Source organism: Mus pahari, chromosome 1 (genome assembly GCF_900095145.1).
Source record: "Mus pahari chromosome 1, PAHARI_EIJ_v1.1, whole genome shotgun sequence".
Taxonomy (NCBI): Eukaryota; Metazoa; Chordata; class Mammalia; order Rodentia; family Muridae; genus Mus; species Mus pahari.
The window spans coordinates 18,763,644-18,783,278 of NC_034590.1; the positions used below are offsets into that span (position 1 = coordinate 18,763,644).

Below are 19,635 nucleotides of genomic sequence, written 5' to 3' on the forward strand. Positions count from 1 at the left end.
GCATATTGTGTGGTGCATACAGAGCAGGTGGGCATTCAGCCCCAGTGATGGAGGCTGTGGGGACTGCACTGTGGCACAGCCAACCTGTGGCTGAGCTCAGCTCACTGTGGTCCCTGGGATGTACATCCTGTATCTTAAAGAAGCCAGAAGAACTTTGGTGTGCTGGGCTTTAAAAGTATTTCAGTTCTTGGGGAGGGGTGTCTGTCCATCTGTGTATGTCTGTGTCAACTGGCCACTTGACACGGACCATCATGTGGGTTTGCTTGCTGCACAGGGGTGGTGAGCCTCATGAGCCTCTGGAACAGATGAGAAATAATCTCTATACGGTGTGTGGATATAGGTATCCATTCTTAACTCTCCAAGTGACACCACAGTGAACATCCCCCTTAAGTATTAATGGGGCTTTTAATTGACATAGTATAAAGGCTGAAAGCTTGTGGGAGACAACTATATGTCAGTGGGCTCTGTCCTGCTGCAAAGGTAGCCATAGGACTTTGTGTATTCCAGGTGGCCGCCAGGTGGGTGTTGGGCTGTGAGAAGCTGCAGGGACCCTGCTCCAGGGGTGGGCAAGCACAGTCTGAGGTCCTCATGGAAGTGCTGGAGCCAGGCTCTGACTCTCGGGCACACAGACACCTCTGGTTGCTGTGGAAGAGCTGGCTCTAGGGTCCCTGAGCCACACAGACAACAGGGATGGCAGGTTGTAGCTCTTGGATACCACAGACGCCAGTGGCAAGAGCTGAGGACAGAGTGGGGGCCTGAGCTGAGAACAGAGTGGGGACCTGTGGGGCTGGCTCTGGCCCGGGGCCAATGGGAAAAGGGCAGAAGGAGGGCGCTCCAGCTGGTTTCCGCAGGGAGGAGAGTATTTATTTGCCTTGCTTGGTCGGTGGCTTGGGTTGGTGGAGACCGTGACTGGGAGAGCTGAGGGACCTTCCTGTGGGCGGTTAGATGTGTGGCTCTTTACAGGAAGACCTGCTCCATTGCTCCAGCATAGCAGATCCTGATGAGAAAAGATAGAAGAGACTGGTTTTAAGGCATTTATTGTAGAAAGGCAGAGAGAGAGATGGAGAGGGAGAGGAAGTAGAGGCTTGTTGTGGCCACATGGAGAGAGTGGGGAAGGGAATGCAGAGAGAAGGGGAGCAAGAGGGCAGGAGAGAAGCAAGCAGGAAGTAGAAGAGGAGGGGCAAGCAGCCCGGTTATAGTGGGCCAGCCTATCTGGCTGTTGCCAGGTAACTGGGGGTGGAGTCCAGACAACACCAGGAGCTTGGGGTGTTGCCCTACATGACTGGATGGCCACAGAATTATGGAGCTGGGGCCTGTGTCAGGAGCCTAGTGTCTGGGAGCATGGCAAACAGGCCTTCCGTCCCTTGCAGACTTACCTGCTGGGTCTCCGGGGGTTTAAACCTAGCTCGACCAGAAAACAGGCTGCCTTTCACGGTCCCACACAAAGCAGGTGTACACCCCGTGATCCAGTACTTGGCAGGTTTAGGAAGGAGGATAAGAAACTCAGGGTCATCCTCAGCTGAACTCAGGGTCATCCTCAGCTACATAATGAGTGTCGGGCCAGCTTGGGCAACATGAGAAAATGCCAAGGAAATAAGCCTAATACCAGAGTAGGGAATGATGCCTCGAAACTTGTAGCCATAGCTCTTCAATCCAAGCTACACGCTTTCCCCCTGGTCTTTGCTGTTACACGAGTCAGCACCCAAAGCCAGGAACAAGCCAGTCCCTATAGGACCCTATAGTAGCCTGAGAGAAGAGTTGGTCAAGCTCAGGGGACAAGGCTGCTTGTTCCAGTGATGGTTAGCGTCAGCTTGATGGGATTTAGAATCGCCATGGAAACAAATCGTTGGTCCATCTGTAAGGGATTTTCTAGATTAGGTTATCCACATGGGAAGATGCACCGTAAGTGTGGGTGGTCCCAGTCCATGGGCTAGGGTTGGAGACCGTGATCTGAGCAGAGTCCACGTCTCTGCCTCCTGACTGGGGATGTGGCAGGACCAGCTGCTACACACTCCTGCTATGCGTTCCCTCCGTGGGGCTCCATAGCCCGTGAAGCACTGAGCTTCAGGACACGTCCTTTATAAAGTGTTTTCTATTAGCTTTGGTTTTTTGATAAGATAGAAACATTTGGATGTTTGTGGCCTCTTGGCTGCAGTGGGTACTGGAGACAGACTAGGCTCAGGATGTGTCTCCTAGAATCCACACTGCCCTGGATAGCCTCCACTTCTGTATTGGTCAGCGTCCTGGCCCTGCTGGGGTCTCCCCGGGGCTGAGCGGGATGGTGAGTGTCGACGGCCCAAAAGAAACACACCGAGCTGGCAGTCTTGTCAAAGCAGGAACTCAACTTTATGATGTCAGCCTCTCACTTATATAAGTTCAGAACATAGGGAGGGGGATTTTTGGTTGGGTAAGATGATGCAGGAAACAGGGAAGGGTGACAGAAGGTATGGAGTGACTGATGGCCAATGGCAAAGGCAGAGGTAGGGCCAAACAGATCTTGCTGCGTCACCCCGTAAGGAAGTGACTGAGACAGGTCTCATAACTCAGCCAGGCTTAGGATCTCCCACAAGGCTGCAGAAACTCGAGTCAGGCTCGGGTTTGTCCTCAGGGCCAAAATGGGGTCCAGCACTCTGGAGTGACAGAACTTACGGAATGTTTCTATATATGAAGGGAATTTATTGTAATGACTTACAGTCTGTAGGTCAAGTAACCCAACAATGGGCAGCTGCGAATGGGAAGTCCAAGAATCTAGTAATTGCTCAGTCCCACGAGGCTAGTTGTTTTAGCTGGTCTTCTGTATAAGCTGGAATCCTGAAGAAGTAGGCTCCAACAGAGGTGCTGGCAAGTAAGTGCAAGCAGGTGAAGAAGAGGCAGGCTTCCTTCTTCCAATGTCCCTATGTAGGCCTCCAGCTGAAGGTGCAGCTCGGATTAAAGGTATGTACCACCACACCTGGATCTGGGACTTGCTTTGCCTCTGGCTGGCCTTGAATCAGAGATCTGCTTGCCTCAGTCTCCTGGGATCAAAGGGGTGCACCACCCTGCCTGGGCCACTATGGCCACTATGCTTCATGGCCGCTATGCCTCAAGATCTCCATGTCAAGATCCGGGTCAGAAGCCCGAGTCTTCCAGCCTCAAGATCTGGACCGCAGATACACCCTCCATTTCTGGATTGTAGTTCATCCCAGATGCGGCAGAGCCATCCCAACATCCAAGGATGTGCATGGCCCCTGTGACCAGTAGAATGATCGAGGGGTGAGAATAGCCATTGCTTAGGTCAGATCATAAAGACATTGTACTTATCATATGGACACTGGGGACACTGGATATTTAGTGTGACCACACTCAGGGCATCCCGAAGAAACTGAGAGCCTGCCAGAGATGTCATCTGGTCTGAGGAATGTTCTCAGTTTGGGCACAGCCCACTGCCATGTCTGGTGTGAGGAATGTTCTCAGTTTGGGCACAGCCCACTGCCATGTCTGGTGTGANCACAGCCCACTGCCATGTCTGGTGTGAGGAATGTTCTCAGTTTGGGCACAGCCCACTGCCATGTCTGGTGTGAGGAATGTTCTCAGTTTGGGCACTGCCCACTGCCATGTCTGTTGCTCTGTGGCTTTTTTGAAAGACCAAGATGGGACCCTCGCAGGTTCTAACTATGAAGGTGGCGCTTGGTGAACTGCTTGCTTCTCCATTACCCTTCCTGGCTGCTCTGAGCTCTCAAGTTCTCCCTCTGCAGGAGCCACTGTCCAACCTTCCTGTGGTCATGAAGCCATCTAAGGATGTTACAACACTCCCAGAATACTACTGGCTATATTATTGGTATTAATGTCTGTTCGTGTTCATTTTAAACTATACTAAAATGACTAAATGCACATTAGTTCTAATTTCTACTTTTTGCATGTGTTTGAACACGTTGCACACATGTAAGGTGCAGATGTATATGTGTGGTGCACTGTGGAAGCAGAGGCTGCTATGTTCTTCAATCATTCTCCCCCTCGTTTGAAGATGCAGGATCACTTGCTGATCCCAGAGCTCATCAAGTCAACTAGTCTGGCTATCTCCAGAGATTCTGTCTCCAACTCTAGCATTCTGGAATGATAGGCTGGTCTCTACTCATGCCTGGCTTTTATGTGTGTGCTCGGGATCTGAACTCTGGTCCTCAGGCTTTATGCTCCGAGCATCTCCTCAGATCATCCTTTTCTTTACATCCCAGCACTGTTGAGGATGGAACCCAGGGCACTGCCCAATCCATTAAGCTTTATCCATAATGCCTTGCAATTTTATTTTTTTGTGTGTGTGGAAAAACATAAACTGGGAGATGTTGAGAGAATACAGTTTGCATATTCAAACACATGAGTCTGGCTGGCTTGTGGAGTTTATTATTGTTGCTTCTGTGGTGCCTGCCCTTGGCAGGTAGGATGCAGATGGAATGGGAAGGAAGAGGGAGAGGCTGCTGTAGCTCCTGCCATTCCCTGGTGAGCTCTGATGGGTTCCCACTTACTGTGGTTGTGTCTCCTTCAGGATGTCATACCTCTTCTGCAGCCACTGTTGCCCCAGAGTCAGTGGCAGGTGGAGAGATACAGCAGACAGCCTGGAGCCAAGGTCCAGGCACAGCTGGTTGAGTTAGATGGAGATCCAACAAGGAAAGCTTTGTGAGAGAAAACTCTTTCCTGAAGAGTTACAGTGCAATAAGACAGGCACTCTTAGGAGATCTTTGGTGAGACACCTTGTGCACCTTATTCCTTGTGGATAGGGCCTCGTAAACATTTGGGGGTGGTGGTGGTTTGGGGGGGTTGGTTTGGGTTTGAGAGGCAGATGCTTTCTATTGGCTTGGTCTGAGATGTTAGGGATGCCTCATCTGCACGTGGAAAAAGACTTCATGCTGTCCCTACTTGAATGATTGTCACAGTCCTCTCCATGGGGTGTTGTGGTCATATGTTCCAGGACAGGAACTTACCTGGTCAGGAGGGTCAGGAGTAGATTTAAATGTCTACCTTTCTCAATCATGAAAACTGCCAGGCTTCCTGAATCTGCTCAACCTTACCAGGTTTGTCTGGTGGCACACTACCCTGACCCACACCACATTATTCACTAATTATGAGAATGTCTTACAGCCTTGCCTGCAGCCCAGTTTTATGCAGGCCTGCCTTTCCTTCCTTCCTTCCTTCCTTCCTTCCTTCCTTCCTTCCTTCCTTCCTTCCTTCCTTCCTTCCCTCTCCCCTCTCCTCTCCTCTTCTCTCTTCTAATATTATTTTAAAGGTTGTATAAGGCCAGATGGTGATGGTGAGGGCTTTACACTCCTGGGTGACCTGTCAAGGATTTTCAATGAGAAAGAAAAGAGGAATGTGCTAAGATGGTTTTCCATCTTGCCATCAGTAGAACTACCGGCTCATGATGGAACCATTCTGTTAACTATCGGTTAACTATCTGAAGAAGTCACCCAGACCTATTTCTGTGTGTGAGTCACACTGTCATTGCAATTTCTAGAATGGAGGTAACACAATCTGTTTATTAAAAGTGAACTATAGTAAATTCTATTAAAACCACAGGTCCTTGGGTGAAATTAGGCATGGGTTGGTCGCTTTGGAAGGTAGTATGTGAGGACAATGTGTCTATAGCACCACAAAGGCTGACACTCCACGACTGAGCATGGCTCCTTTGGGTTGTGTTTTCTGTGTCTTGTTCTTAAACTGTCTGCTTAAATGGTATGTGGAAGATGACACATGACCAATGATGTTTGTCATAAACATGAGCCCCTGACAGATGCTCTGAGGGATGTGTTAAATGCTAAGATCATGACACCCCTCCCCAGGCCATCGTGGTGTGCACACCCTTTCAACATAGCAACACCTGCCGTGTCAGGGATGGGTCGCAGATCCGCCAAATCCTCACCCCTCCCGCAGGTCCAGGTGATAAGCAATGTGATCAAACAGGTCTTGTCCTTGGCTTTCTTCGGCAAGTCCACGCTGACATCTGTGCCGTCCAGAAGGGACGCCCTGCCTGTGATGGCAGACTTGGCACCTCAAGCTTCAGGAGCGGGTGTGGCAGCATGCTCTGCCTCTTGGAGTTACTTCTCAGCACGCCGGCTCCTAGACTGGCAGCCGAGCATTCTTTTTGAAGGAAGCTGTACTGGGGGTTGAAGATGGTGTAACCATGGAGACTGCCGAGCCCACGACGGGAACGATGAGCACGACCCTTGGGCAGAGATGCTTATCCAGCTTGAGGGGAGGGAAGGGCTCTGGAGACACTGAGAAACGGCCTCAGAAGGCCCACCCTGTGCTAATTCCCTGGAGTCATTTTCTTAATTATGGTTCCACCCCTCTTAGACGACTTTAGCTTGTGATAAGTTGAATAAAACTCTCCAGCTCAGCCTTTGTCTTATCTCTGAGAGAGCTGCCCGAGACCCCGTTGAGGAGACCCCGTTGAGGAGACCCCGTTGAGGAGACCCCGTTGAGCAAGCCTTCATTGACCCAGACCTCCTAATCTCGTGAAGCAGCAACAGACACCCGACCCTGTGAAGACCCAGAAGGTGATGCCCTATGGGATGGAGGCTTCTGCAGTGTGTGTCCGCATCATGCTAATCTGGCTCAAGGGGAAGCCTAAGCAAGCATGCACTGTTTCTGGGTGAGAAAGCATTTCACTGACTCGGCAGGGAAGACAGATGGAGGCGGTGTTCTCTCAGAGTTCCATCCCCTTAATAACCCAGGAAAAGACCCATACACTCTGAATGGAGTGTCAGCTGACAGGAGTACTCCCCAGACAACAGTAACAACGGTCACTGATCAGAGGGACCTACAGTGCCTGCTTTAGGTGGAAAACAAACAAACAAACAAACAAACACACCAGGATAGCTAAAAAAAAAATCCTCTATGATGAGAAAAATGGGGATCCCTGATTTCAAGATATACTACAGATTTACAGTAATACAAACCACATGGTATAGTCATAAACACACAGGTTGATCAATGGAATTGGATTGGGGACCCCCACATAATCCACACACCTGATTTTGAACAAGGGGAAATAGAATGGATTTTTCAGGTGGACGGGGGGGGGTATGGGAACAGGAGGGTCCAAGCTTGAGGGGTTGAGGGAGAGAGTATTGGGAGAGATGATTGGGATTGAGAGGTTTTGTTTTGGGGGGGGTTGTAATATGCAGTGGAAACTCCCCAGGATCTATGAGAGTGACTCTACAGAGCATCAAATGGCCATCTTCTATAACCAGTAAGGTGCCCAGCTGTGAGACTGAGACATCAAACCAGCCACAAAACCTTCAACTTCCAATACGTCCTGCCTGCAGGATGTTCTGGGGTAGTGGTGAAGAATGTATGGGAGTGGCCAGTCAATGACTGATCTGCCTTGAGGCCCACGCCAGGAGAGGAAGCCTGGAATAAAGAGCCTGGACTGTCCAGAGGCCCAGGGTAGAACCAAATATGACTGGGAAAAAAAGAAAAAAGGAAAAGGGAAAAAGAAAAAGAGAAAAAAAAGAGTCAAATGATTTTGCCAAACTCGCAGATTGGCGCTTAGCCCAGTTATCATCAGACAGGCATCCTTTAGCAACTGATGTGAGCAGACGCAGACACCGACACCCGACCCACAGCAGAACACTAGGCAAAACCAGGGGAGCTCCGTGGAAAAGGGAGAGTAAGGATTCCAGGAGCCAGAGGGGTCGAGGACACCATGAGAACAGGAGCCACAGAATCAACTATGATCAATGGGTTCATGGGGGCTCACAGAGACTGAGGTGACAATCATGGACCCTGTATGGGTTTGAGCAAGGACCCTGCATATACACTATGGTTGTATAGCTTGGTGTTGTGGGACTCCTAACAGTGTGAATGCAGTGAATGCAGAGTACACACACACACACACACACACACACACACACACACACACACACGGGCGGGGTCGGTATTTATGAGAATGCCTTATAGGCTGTGGTCCAGCTAATACAACAATGGCTGCCTATGTATGGAAGGTCCAAGAGTCCAGAAGTTGTTCAGTCCACGAGGCTGATGGTCTTCAGTATACACTGGAATCCTCTACGCCATGAAGGAATGGACTTTGCTATTGAGGCCGTGGACAGACAGCCTGGTGGGGCCTAGGAAGGGACAAAGTGGCGTTTTTCTCTTACAAATTTCTGAGAAAGAAGCAAGGTCCCACGTCACACAAGTAACCCATAGGACGTAGTTGCAGGTTGGTCGTCTGGTTGCTAAGGATGGATGTGTTTAATGAGTCACATGGGATGGTCTCCGAGGAAGCCTTGGGTGCCTCTTTAAGGGAACAGGAGCTAAGGCATCACAGCGGATCGCTGCAGCAGGGGGATTATAGAGGCACAGACAAAGCTACAGTGGCGGGGAGGGGGAGCTGAAATGGGCAGGGCCTGGCCTGGGATCTGACATCCTGTTTATTACAGGACTTAGGAAGAATCAAGGTCAGGGGAAAGGCAGATCATCACATCCTGGACTCAGGTCTAGGTAGCCTGGTCCTCAAGGCACTTCAGTGCTGGGCCGGCCAATAGCAGGAGTAGGAGGGAGTATAAAGAAACCATTTCCTTTCCTGTGAGGGGATAGAATGGCCCAAGCAGGTGGGCTTGGTAGAGAGGCTGTCAATCTAGCCTCCACCCTGGTTACAGTTTTGGCTCTGATCTCCGTGTCCTTCCTCTCTGGAGTTCCTTTGGAGCAGGGATAGAGCAGGCTCTTTGGACGAGCGGCAGCCTAGGGAAGTGGCTAATGTGTGGAATTCACCCTTTTCTCAGAGTTGCTTGCAGTCATCAGTAAAACTCAAAGCTGTAAGATATTGTCACCTTGGAAGATTGGGGACATGAAGACCTCTGGGAAACCAATGCTTCCCCTCCAGTGACAGCCAGATCCCCGGGGAAGATGTCAGGAAGGACAACCCTGGAAAGAGGACACCTGTTGGGGGCAGAGTGGGTCCTATGTAAGGAAGGGACACCTGCTGGAGATGTCAGTCCCCAGGTGTCCAGCCTGGATGTGTTTCTAGTGTTTTACCAGTTCATTTTCAGACCAACACACAGTCCCCAAGAGGAAGAGAGCAGCTTGGCTCCCCTCCCCTGTGCAGCTCAGACCTGATGCTTGGGGCACGTCACACCGATGTCACACCACTATAATGCGTTGGGGGCAGGGTGGTGGGATGTGTGCCTCTCCAGGCTACACTGTCACTGCTCGGCTTGGCACACAGTAGACTCAAAGGCTAAAAAGGGGTCTCCATGCAAGTGGATCCAAGCCGGGAGGTCCCTGTGATTGCAAGGGTATTTTAGACCTAATCGAGGATGTCACTTAAGAGTGACCCTGATGCCACTTTCAAATATGGAAATTATGTGCTCCCCTGGGCACATTTTTCTCCAGTTCTTGTGTAGTGAGGTGACTGGCTATCTCTTCAGGATTGGAGTTTTCTACTTTCTCCCTGAGCTAAACTTTAAGGCTTGGGATCTCTCTTACGGAACCAGCAGCCCAGGATTTTCTGGGCTCTTCTGGTCTTTCTGGCTCTGCGGCCAGCAGGTGGCACCATAACCTCATTTCTACCGGCTTCAGACAGCACCAGCTGCTTATCTGGGAGTTGTACGGTTATTTGCATGGGACATCATGGATGCTGTCATTCAGCAAGTCTTACAAGTGACTCTAGCTCCTCCCTGTGGCCTCAAGGAGAGCTTAAGTGAGTCCTGAGAATGAACACTGCACCCAACTTGTTGCCCCCAGCACTAGGGAGATTCTGAGGGGCTAAAGGGGGAAACATTCCAGTCTGCTAAGAGGGAGTCAGCACTGGGGACTATGTGTAGACGGAGGAGGGCAGGAGAGAGTAGATTATAAGTCAGACTGGTAGCAGAACTTCCTGGCTCGCCCATCTGCAAGCCTCACTATGACCGTAGCCCTGGTTTGTGGTCATGTGCACAATCCATCCATCTGTCCATCCATCTGTCCATCCATCTGTCCATCCATCTGCCTATTCATTCTTTCATCGAACATCCACTCAGTCCCAGATGCCGACTTGGCATCGATCTGGAGGAGACGTGAACATAGAGATGGGGAGAGAGACCCTTAAACACAGGCAAAGAAGACGGGCCCGTCGAGGAGAAGGCTATCTCTCTCCAGGGATGGTCCAAGGAGCACCCCTGGCCTGAGCCTTTATGGGCATCGATAGAGAAGGCCACCCTTGACTCAGGAGATAGAGAGCGACAACGTATTTCACACGGCAGGAATGATCACAACCCTTCTCAGCCCACTTGGGTGGCTGTGGGGCCTGATGGGCAGGCGGACCGCAGTGGGGTGGGCAAAGACAGGGAGGGCAGCCCCTGCAGACCAGGTCTGAGCTGGGAGGGGCAACGTGTGGGGCGTGAGACCAGACAGAGCAACGCATCACTCAGAGGCAGTGTAAAAACACCTTGTTTGTCTCCAGTTTAGTTAGTTTTCCCATCACGCGGCTAGCTCAGCAGCGATCAGTTAACGTTTATTGAGTACTTGTTATAGACCAGGCACTTCTGAAGCATGAATACATGTGCTTTCACCTGCTCAGCTTAATGAGGTAGGGACTATTAACATGAAGGAGACAACCGAGTCACAGAACTGTTCGGCCGGAGCCAGGATTTGAACCAATCAGCGCTGTAAAGTTTACAACCTCCCTGTTCCTCCCCATGGGTATACCTCAGCCTTCCAGCAGAGTCTCGGGAGGGAGGCCAGGCCCCTTGACTACGATGTCTGGTGGATGTCAAATGGCCAAGTTGGCCAGACAGACGGAGAGTGGGTGGGGGAGGGGGACCTGAGGTGGAAGGATGGCGGCCTCCAGAGGTGAGGGAAACAGAGCTGGTCTAAGTAGCTTTGCTGGCCTCTTGCCTGCCGGGGCCATGTTGGGTGGCAGACTCTAGTAGTGCCCCCCCTTTTTTTCCAGTGACATGCCCACTGCCTCCCCAGCAAGAAAAGCCCAGAGTTCAGGTCACAGGTGGGAGGCTTTATTGATAATGGGGCAGTGGAGTTCTGGGCAAGGACACTGCACTGCTCTGAGAGTCCAGGCTCAGGTCACACCCAAGGGCCTCTCTGCCTTGGGGACCTCCCTTCTCCTCACCAGGCTGAACTTTCCAATATTTCTTTTTCTAGTAACTGAGACAAGGCACCACTACCCACCAGCGTCCCCCAGACAAAGTGACTCACGGCTGCCCATGGGGAGCCGGGAGCAGAGTTTTGCCTGAAGTGCATCTTGTATGGCAAGCACAGGACCCCTTATGGCCTCTCAGACAGGTATATCAGTGTTTGCCCAACACCCCACTCCCCAGCCTCTCGGGAAGGGGACAAAAGGAGGCAGCACTCCTGACTGTCAGCAGAAGGCTGGAGTCAAGGCTAGAGGACAGGGACACGTGTCTGCACAGGACCAGCAAGGTCTCCAATCATTTGCTTCCGTCTTGTCCCCCTTCGTCACACAAGCCTGCCTTATGGAGGCGAACCTAGGTAGACTCAACGTGCCGTGTCTGTGTGGGCCCCTCAGCTCCCATGCTCTGACACTCGCCTCCTCCCTGGCTGGCAGGATACTTCAGCATGGCACGAACAGGGCTGGGGCCTGGCCAGGTATTTCTCAGTGGCTACAGACACAGCAATAGGCTGCCAACTTGGGGGTTGCTTTTGCCCAGTTACCTGTCTGCTTGTGGCAAGATGAATCATGGAGGGCCAAGACGGGCTTTGAGACCTTAGCTTTAGGAGCCCTGAACCTTCTGTGGTCTCCCCACCGTTGGGCAGGGACACAGGGGTAAGCCAGTCCCGAGCTGAGCCTGGGAGGAGCAGAAACAAAAATAACCCGGTACAGGCTCCTGCCGGGGCCAGAAATAGCATAGTGACAAGTGTCTTGTAACACCCCAGGCACACAGCAGCGGGGAGGCTGAGCCAATCAGGGTCTTGTCCCACACCAGACCCTCGTCTGGCCAAGAGACTCACACCCCACCACTCTACATACCATATTTCCCTCTCCACGTGCCCGCACAAGTGAGTGGGGGACTGAGGGACTGCAACTCAGGACAAGGAATCCGGAGAGATGCTAAACTTGGGCTTGGCCTTCGCCACAGCCACACTGCGCTTGCGCAGGGGTCCCCGCGATGAGGCGAGGGTCAGGGCATCCAGCAGGCTTCGGTCCTCATCAAGCTGGCGGGCTGTGCAGAGTGGTGTGGGCACTTTAATGGTGTTACCAAATTTGGAGTAGTCCACGGAATAGCGGCCGTCCTCCTCGGCCACAATGGGGACAAAGCGCTGCCCCCATAGAATCTCGTCAGCTAGGTAGGAGGTGCGGGCCTGGGTGGTGATGCCCGTGGTTTCTACCACGCCTTCCAAGATGACAATGATCTCCAGGTCCTGGTGGTGGTGCAGGTCACTAGGAGCCAGGTCGTAGAGCGGGCTGTTGGAGTCGATGACGTGGTAGATGATGAGTGGGGCCACCAGGAAGATGCTGTTGCCACCCACACCGTTCTCCATGGGGATGTCCACCTGGTGGAGAGGCACAACTTCGCCCTCGGGGCTGGTGGTCTTGCGCACCACCTGCATGTGGATGGTGGCGCTAATGATCATGCTCTTTCGGAGGTCCCCCACGCGCAGCATGAAGCACAGGCGGCCATGGCGCAGGGTGATCACAGCATGCTTGCTGAAGATGAGGGTTTCGGCTCGCCGATGGGCCTGGGCCGTTTTCATGAAGATGCAGCCCAGCATGATGGCGTTGATCATTAGCCCTACGATGTTCTGCACAATGAGAATGAGGATGGCCAGGGGACATTCCTCTGTCACCATGCGCCCGCCGAAACCAATGGTCACCTGGACCTCGATGGAGAAAAGGAAGGCAGATGAAAAGGAGTGGATGCTCGTGACGCAGGGCACATTGGTGCCCTCTCCGGGGGCCAGGTCACCGTGGGCGAAGGCGATGAGCCACCAGACCATGGCGAAGAGCAGCCAGCTGCACAGGAAGGACATGGTGAAAATGAGCAGAGTGTGCGGCCACTTGAGGTCCACCAGCGTGGTGAACACATCCTGCAGGAAGCGGCCCTGCTCTCGAATGTTCTTGTGGGCGACGTTGCAGTTGCCTTTCTTGGACACGAAGCGGGCCCTCCTCTCTCGAGTTCGGTACCTGGGCTCTGCAGGGTCCTCTGCCAGCCGGGTCAGCACATATTCCTCAGGGATAATGCCTTTTCGGGACAGCATGGCTCCGTTGGCCCCGGGAAGGGGTTTCCCCCATGGGGGGAGGCACTACACTGGCTTGGCCTAGGGCCTCTTTGTAGGGTCCCCTCTCTGAGCCCTCTCCTCAGGTTACCCTAAGCTTGTACCAACCTCTGGGCTGGCATGCCCCTCAGCTGGGTCCTGCTTCTCTTTATACTACTAGCTTCAGATGCCGGCGCCACCTGCTCATTGGTTACCGAGCCCCCAACCCAGCTTGTGCTCTAACTGGTACTGGATCCCCCCCTGCTCAGCTCTCATCCACCGTCCCAGGACACCCCCCCCCCCGCCTCTAACTCCCTTTCCCTGGCCCAGCCTTTCTTCTCAAACCACCTCAGAACTTGTCACCTCTGGGTCTCCCAACTTACCAGCCCTCACTCGAACCCCGCTCTTTTCTGACCTCACCCACTTCTGTCCCCGGTCCCCTCCAAGGACCAGGCTTACTTCTTGACCCAGTCTCCTCTCCAGGTGTGCCCCGGATTTCCCATCCCACCCCTCCCCTAGCGCCCTCGCCGCTCGCCCGATCCTTCTCTAGCCCTTGTCCTCTAGTCTCCTTGGGATCCGTTGCCCTTCGAGTCACCCCGCAACCGTCTACGCTCTGGATCCCCTCGCCCCCCGCCGCCCAGACCCCGCTGGCTCCGCGTCGCGGCCTCCCTGCTGCCCTGCCGCCCGCCCGCCCGCAGCCCCCGCCGCCGCTCCGTCCCCACCCCGCCTGTCGCCGCCGCACCTGCTCGTGCTGCTCAAAGCTGCGGCCACCTCCCTGCCCCCTCCCACTCCGGGTGCTCACTCCCGGCCGGCTTCCCTGGCGTGTGTCTGTGAGCCGGTCCTCCGGCACCGACCCGTGCGCGGTGTGGGTGGGAGGCTGCGGGCGGGGGGCTCCCGAGAGCGAGTGCAGCCTCCGCCGCCAGAGGGCGACAGATCGGCTCCCGAGCGGGGGGTAGGGGAGGGCCTAGGCGCAAGCCCCGCCCACAGAGGATTCTCGTCCCGCCCTCGCCTGCTCACTGTCCTCACTGTCCTCCGCCAGGCCATGGGGCTTTTTTCAAACTGGGGATGGCTCTAAAGAAGTTGCTTTTGTGGAATTCTCTTAGGCTGGCTCAGCGGCCCCTATGCCCCTGACTTTTATTTTTGCCCCGTCCACAGTTAGGTCTTACCTGCCTCTCACACAGCACTTGATACCCAGGGAAAGAAGGCAGTGAACGGTTACACCATCAATGCTGGGGCTGGGGTGAGAGAAACATTTGTCTCGGAACTTCTCAACCGACAATTCTTCTTCCCTTTGAGGATCATTTTTAATCCTACATCTATTTATTTATTTAATTATTTGCTTATTTACCTATTCAAGACAGGATTTCTTGTAGCCCAGGATGGCTTCAAACTTGGTATGTAGCAGAGGTTGACCTTGAACTTCTGATCCTTCTGCCTCCACTTCCAGAGTTCTGGGATTGCAAGTGCACCACAAGGCCCTGGCTGTCGTCCCTGAGTTTTAAGAGGGTTTGTTCTGCCAGGGTCTGCTCTGCACTCTGTAGACCTTCAGCCTGGTTTCTTCCCCTTAGCCTGGGGGGTTGTGGTCTGTGTGTGTGTGTGTGTGCGTGTGCGTGTATATGTGTGTGTATGTGTGTGTATGTGTGTGTGTGTGTGTGTGCGTGTGTATGTGTGTGTGCATGTGTATGTGTGTGTATGTGTGTGCGCGCGTGTATGTGTGTGTATGTGTGTGCGTGTGTATATGTGTGTGTGCGTGTGTATGTGTGTGTATGTGTGTGTGAGCATGTATATATGTGTGTGTGCGTGTGTATGTGTGTGTGGGGGGGGTTGGGCCTGAGCAGCTATTTCAGGGCTAGCTTGGGTACACAGTAGGTGACCCAGGTTATTGTCAAGAACAGTAGTGATGTTTCCATTGCAGATGCCACCCTAGAGTGGCTCCTGGAGGTTGATGGAGCTGTAATGGCCTGCCCTGGGGCTCTACCCCGCTGTGTAGCTTGAGTGAAGGCTTGAGGTGAGACTGGAGCTAGGGTAATAGGCCACTGGGAATGCAGACCACCAGGGGATGGTTTCATATTGAGCAGGGGACTTTCAAATGTCATTTTCTTGTTTCCAGATCTGCTGGTTGGTATTGTGGACCCTGCTACGATGAAGAGCGAGGGAGGGCTGGACTATACTGATAGGGGCGTTTGTGCCCAAGGCAGGGAGAATAAGACAGGTTGAGTCAAGGGTAGGCCGTTTAAAAACACAGCCACACAAAAAATCTCTGACTTCAACTTTTAGCCATGAGAAAGGGACCCTTGGAGAGAGGTCCCTTTTAGCCATGAGAAAGGGACCCTTGGAGAGAGGCTCCAGGAATTTTGGACATCTTTGCAGAAGTCCCTGGGGGTGAAGGAGCGATGACTAGTAGGTTTGCTTGGCCCATGCATAGAGTGGAGCAGAGGACAGGCTTTGATTGACATACGCCAGAGTTTGTTCTGATGACAGTAGCCAGAGATGGCCCACCTGGTGGAGGGACCCAGGTCTGAATTGGTGGACCACTAATTAGATCGTTGTGGAGGGCTTTGGGTCAGGATGGCCTCAGCCATTCTTAGAAGACGTCCTTGCTCTCCCTCTGCTGCTCCCTTGGGGTGGAAAGAGTCCCCCAACCCTCCGTGTGTCTGTTCCTGGGAGTCCAGCGTGGAAGGAACTGCTGGGCCTACATAGGCATCTTCAGGGTGAGAGGCTGGGGTCTGCCCTTTGGTCTAGCCTTAGCTACTCCCTGCCCCAGGGGAGAGGAGGCTGGTGCCTTGCCCAAAGGGCTCAGCCTCTGTGGTGATTTGAATAGATTTGGTCCCCATAGACTCACGTGTTTGAACAATTGGCCCCTGGGGGGGGGGCATGATTAGGAGGTGTGACCTTGTTGGGATAGCGTGGCCTTGTTGGAGGAAGCTTTTCATTGTTGGGTGGGCTTTAGGGTCTCCTGCTATGCTTCAGCTCCACCCAGCGTGGAAGAGACCCTCTTCCTGACTGCCCGAGGAAGGCCGTCTCTCCTGGTTGCCTTCCCATCAAGATCTAGAGCTCTCAGCTCCTCCAGCACCATGTCTGCCTTTCCTGCCATGATGATGATGATGGACTGAACCTCTGAACCTGTAAGCCAGCCCCAATTAAATGCTGTCCTTTATAAGAGTTGCCTTGGTCATGGTGTCTCTTCGCAGCAATGAAACCCTAGGCTGATAGCCTCCTACCCTGGTTGATTCCCCAGTGGCTCATAGCCATCTCCCCAAACACCGTACTGTCCTTTCCCCATGAGGCCTGTCCCACACTCACTGTCCTAGTGTTAAGGGTCTGTGATACCCCGCGGCTGCCCTCGTTCCCTCCGCACCCCTTCGTGAGGCACTCCATAGGCTCACTTCCACTGCCTTTCTCCTCACCCCTCTGTCTCTCTGATTATCTAATTTCTTCCCTCCTACACCGGACACGAATCTTGCCTTTCCCAGGCAGCCTGCCAGGCCTCCCTGAGCTCTGCCTTGAGTTGCTCTGGCTCCTGGCACTTCAAGAGCGGCCTGTGCTGGACTCCCTTGGTGACTGTGAACTTTCCTTATGTTATAGAGCTCTGACTCTCTTGCAGCTCTGGGAGATGAAGACTCCTAGGTCTGCAACCCCAGGGTCTCATAAGCCAGTATGGCAGGTGCTATGCAAATTATCACCAAATGCTATGCAAATGCTATGCAAATGAGCATCTGCCATTTCTTGGCTGAGGAGAGGGCTACACTCCGGTCCCCAGATGCAAATGGGATCAGAACGAGTTGCTGTTTTGGTATGGTGTCTGATCCTTAGCATCTTCGAGCTACCACGTGGTTGACTTGTACAGGGACTGCTCAGGGACCACCCGCCTCCCACTTTTGAATGTTTGTGAGCTGGGGGGAGGGAGCGGAGGTCGTGGCATGGGATCCTGGCCTAGGTGGCAGAGTATCCCTGATTGGGTGGGAGCAGACGTGTGATCCGATGAGTCCACTGGAATTCAGTCCTAGGACTTTGCTGGAAGTGTTGGAAAAGAACACCTCATGTTCCCTCCGGTCATTCTGGGACAGGGTATAAGTTAAAGAAGACCACTGCCAGCTATTTGTCACTGGACAGCGAGAAGGAAGCAGGACTCAGAAATGGAGACCCCATCTGATGTCAGAAACCTGGAGTCACCCCTGTTTGAAGTAGCATTCCCCCAGGTCCCTCTGGCCTGTCACATGCCACAGTGAATTCAAATGTGCTTGTGTAAGCCACATTGAGTGCCTGTTACTGGAGACGGGTGCCAGACCCCATGGTTATAACCCAGGTAAGCCCGAATGAGTCCTAGCTGGAGGAGACTGCTCCCTTATTTGATGGCGCTGCTCCTGCGTCTTTACCCTCGCTGCAGACTGAATTCCTCCCCACATTCACAGGTTGCAGCCTCTAGTTCATGTACTTGGGGCTGCGGCCCATGGGAGGTTATTAAGGTTCAGTGGTGGTGTGGGCAGTGGCTAATCCAATATGAGCAGTGACTTAGAGGAAAAACACTGAGGGATGGGGAGAGGGGAGGGGACATTGAGAGGTTGTGAGGGCGCAGCGAAAAGCAAAGGAGAGAGGTCTCAGGAGACACCAAAGCCGCTAACCAACACCTTGATCCTCCAGGACGGGGAGAGATAGATTTTTGCTGTGGAAAGCCAGCCAGCCCGTGGGAACTGCCTGACAGATCAGGACCCTGGCTTGCCTCTGCTCAATGGGCATCTTCGAGTTGGCTTGGTGCCAAAGGCAGGCTGGCTGCCTGTGCCCATGGGGGGCACCGCTGCCCCTTCCACAGAGCCTGGACTTCCAGCAGCAAAGAATTAATTTCTTTATTTACAAGTGATTTATAGGACGAAACCCTAGGCAAGCAAGTGAGGTGCGGGGGGCGGCACGCCGGCGCTGGCAGGTCATTTGTCCGCGCGGACAAAGGAGGCGAAGACGCTGTCCTTCTGGCCGAGAAGCTTCTCCGGCTTGTCAAACTCCAGGATGGCTCCCCTCTTCAGGACCATCACGAGGTCTGCACTCAGGATGGTGTGCACGCGGTGCTACGTGGGCAGGAGGGGCTGGTGAGTGTGGTGGGCGGGACAGCCGAGGACCGCCGTCCTCCCCCAGCCTGGAGGAGTCCATGACCACCTTGGCTCTTCTCTTTCCCAGGCCTCCCTTTTTCATGTCGCCTTGACAGACCCGAAGCTATGTAGCCAAGGACGACCCTGAACCTCTAACCTCTGCTCTCCCGTCTTCTAGTTCCCCGGGGGGGGGGGGGGCTAGGATTCCAGTGTCACCACCACATCCGTTTCTGCAGCGCTGGGTGGGGATTGAAGCCATGGCCTCATTCCCTCTACACGGCCCAACTGTGTCCTCTGGGGTGGTGGCTCCAGCTTGGGGTGGCTGTGGTACAAGCCCTCTGCCCCCTCTTCTCTATCAAGCCTCTCCCTCGACCCCCAGGCATCAAGACTTACAGACTTCTCCACAGGCTCCCACTCTTTCTGAGAAGCGGCCCCTAGCCTAGCCTCCAGGGCTTTACGGAAGGGCGTATCTTGGAATCCAGAGCATAGGGGCAAAGCCCAGGACAAGTAAAGGTGTAAATCTCGAGACACCCCCAAATCCTGCTCTGTCCTCCTGCCAGCTCTCTAGACTCCTGTCATGGACACTCTAGGATCTTTTCCCGACTACAGGGATCAGTCGGCTGGGTAGGGTCCCAGGGTAAGCTTCCCTCCTGGTGACCTCCCCACAGGACATGGTGGCCCCTTACCGCGATGGTGACCACGGTGCGGTCTGCGAAGGCTGTCATCACCACTTTCTGGAGGATGTTTTCCTGTCAGGTAGAGGTAACAGCTGGTGGCTCATCTGCTCCATGGACAGGTCTGGGAGGGTCCTGGGGACGTGGGGCCCAGGTGGCCCAGCTCCCATCGACACCCACTCCTAGCTCGATGCCTGTCTTCTCTCTGGCTCTATTCCCAGAGGACTGACCAGGTGCCCAGTACTTGGTGGCTTGGACCTGCCTTTGCCATGAGACCCTAGATATGAAGGTCAACTTGAGGCTTAAGACCCCTCTGTGCCAACTGCTCCCTAGCATGCCACCCCAGGACCAACCGTAGCCATGTCAATGGAGGCAGTTGCTTCGTCCATGATGAAGATGCTGGTCTTCCTCACGAAGGCCCGAGCTAAGCAGAACAGCTGCCTCTGGCCCTGGCTAAAATTCTCCCCTCCTTCTGTGATGATGGCATCTGGAAGCAGACATGGGACAGGGCAGGACTGACTAAATCCTGCCTGCGAGCAGAGGAGCCCCATGGAAGGGGATGTATGTGCACGGTAAACACATGCGCTGTTTTGGTGTGTGTGTGTGTGTGTGTGGGGATGATGTGTCTGACACACCAGGGCTTCCAATCATATGGATCTAGTGTGCACCGGTCATCCTGGTGCTCTGCACCGCTGGGG

The 19,635-nt window shown here is 53.5% G+C and overlaps 2 protein-coding genes across 3 annotated transcripts in view; both read right to left on the reverse strand.

The window, feature by feature from the left end:
- Nucleotides 1–10,455: 10,455 nt before the first annotated feature.
- On the reverse strand, nucleotides 10,456–13,799 carry Kcnj11 (potassium voltage-gated channel subfamily J member 11). Its single transcript, XM_021210768.2, has one exon. It carries the CDS (start codon nucleotides 13,183–13,185, stop codon nucleotides 12,013–12,015), a length of 1,173 nt encoding a protein of 390 aa, XP_021066427.1. The 5' UTR covers nucleotides 13,186–13,799; the 3' UTR covers nucleotides 10,456–12,012.
- Nucleotides 13,800–18,002: 4,203 nt separating this feature from the next.
- Nucleotides 18,003–19,635, reverse strand: part of Abcc8 (ATP binding cassette subfamily C member 8) — a 72,772-nt gene continuing 71,139 nt past the window's right edge. The window contains exons 37-39 of one of the 2 annotated variants that reach the window (XM_021197796.1): nucleotides 19,291–19,424; nucleotides 18,950–19,012; nucleotides 18,003–18,242 (exon numbers count right to left, since the gene is read on the reverse strand). In XM_021197796.1, coding sequence (XP_021053455.1) covers nucleotides 18,105–18,242; nucleotides 18,950–19,012; nucleotides 19,291–19,424 — 335 coding nt within the window. In that variant the 3' untranslated portion in view covers nucleotides 18,003–18,104. The remainder of the gene's footprint in view (nucleotides 18,243–18,949; nucleotides 19,013–19,290; nucleotides 19,425–19,635) is intronic. The other variant, XM_021197813.2, reaches the window with a different exon arrangement.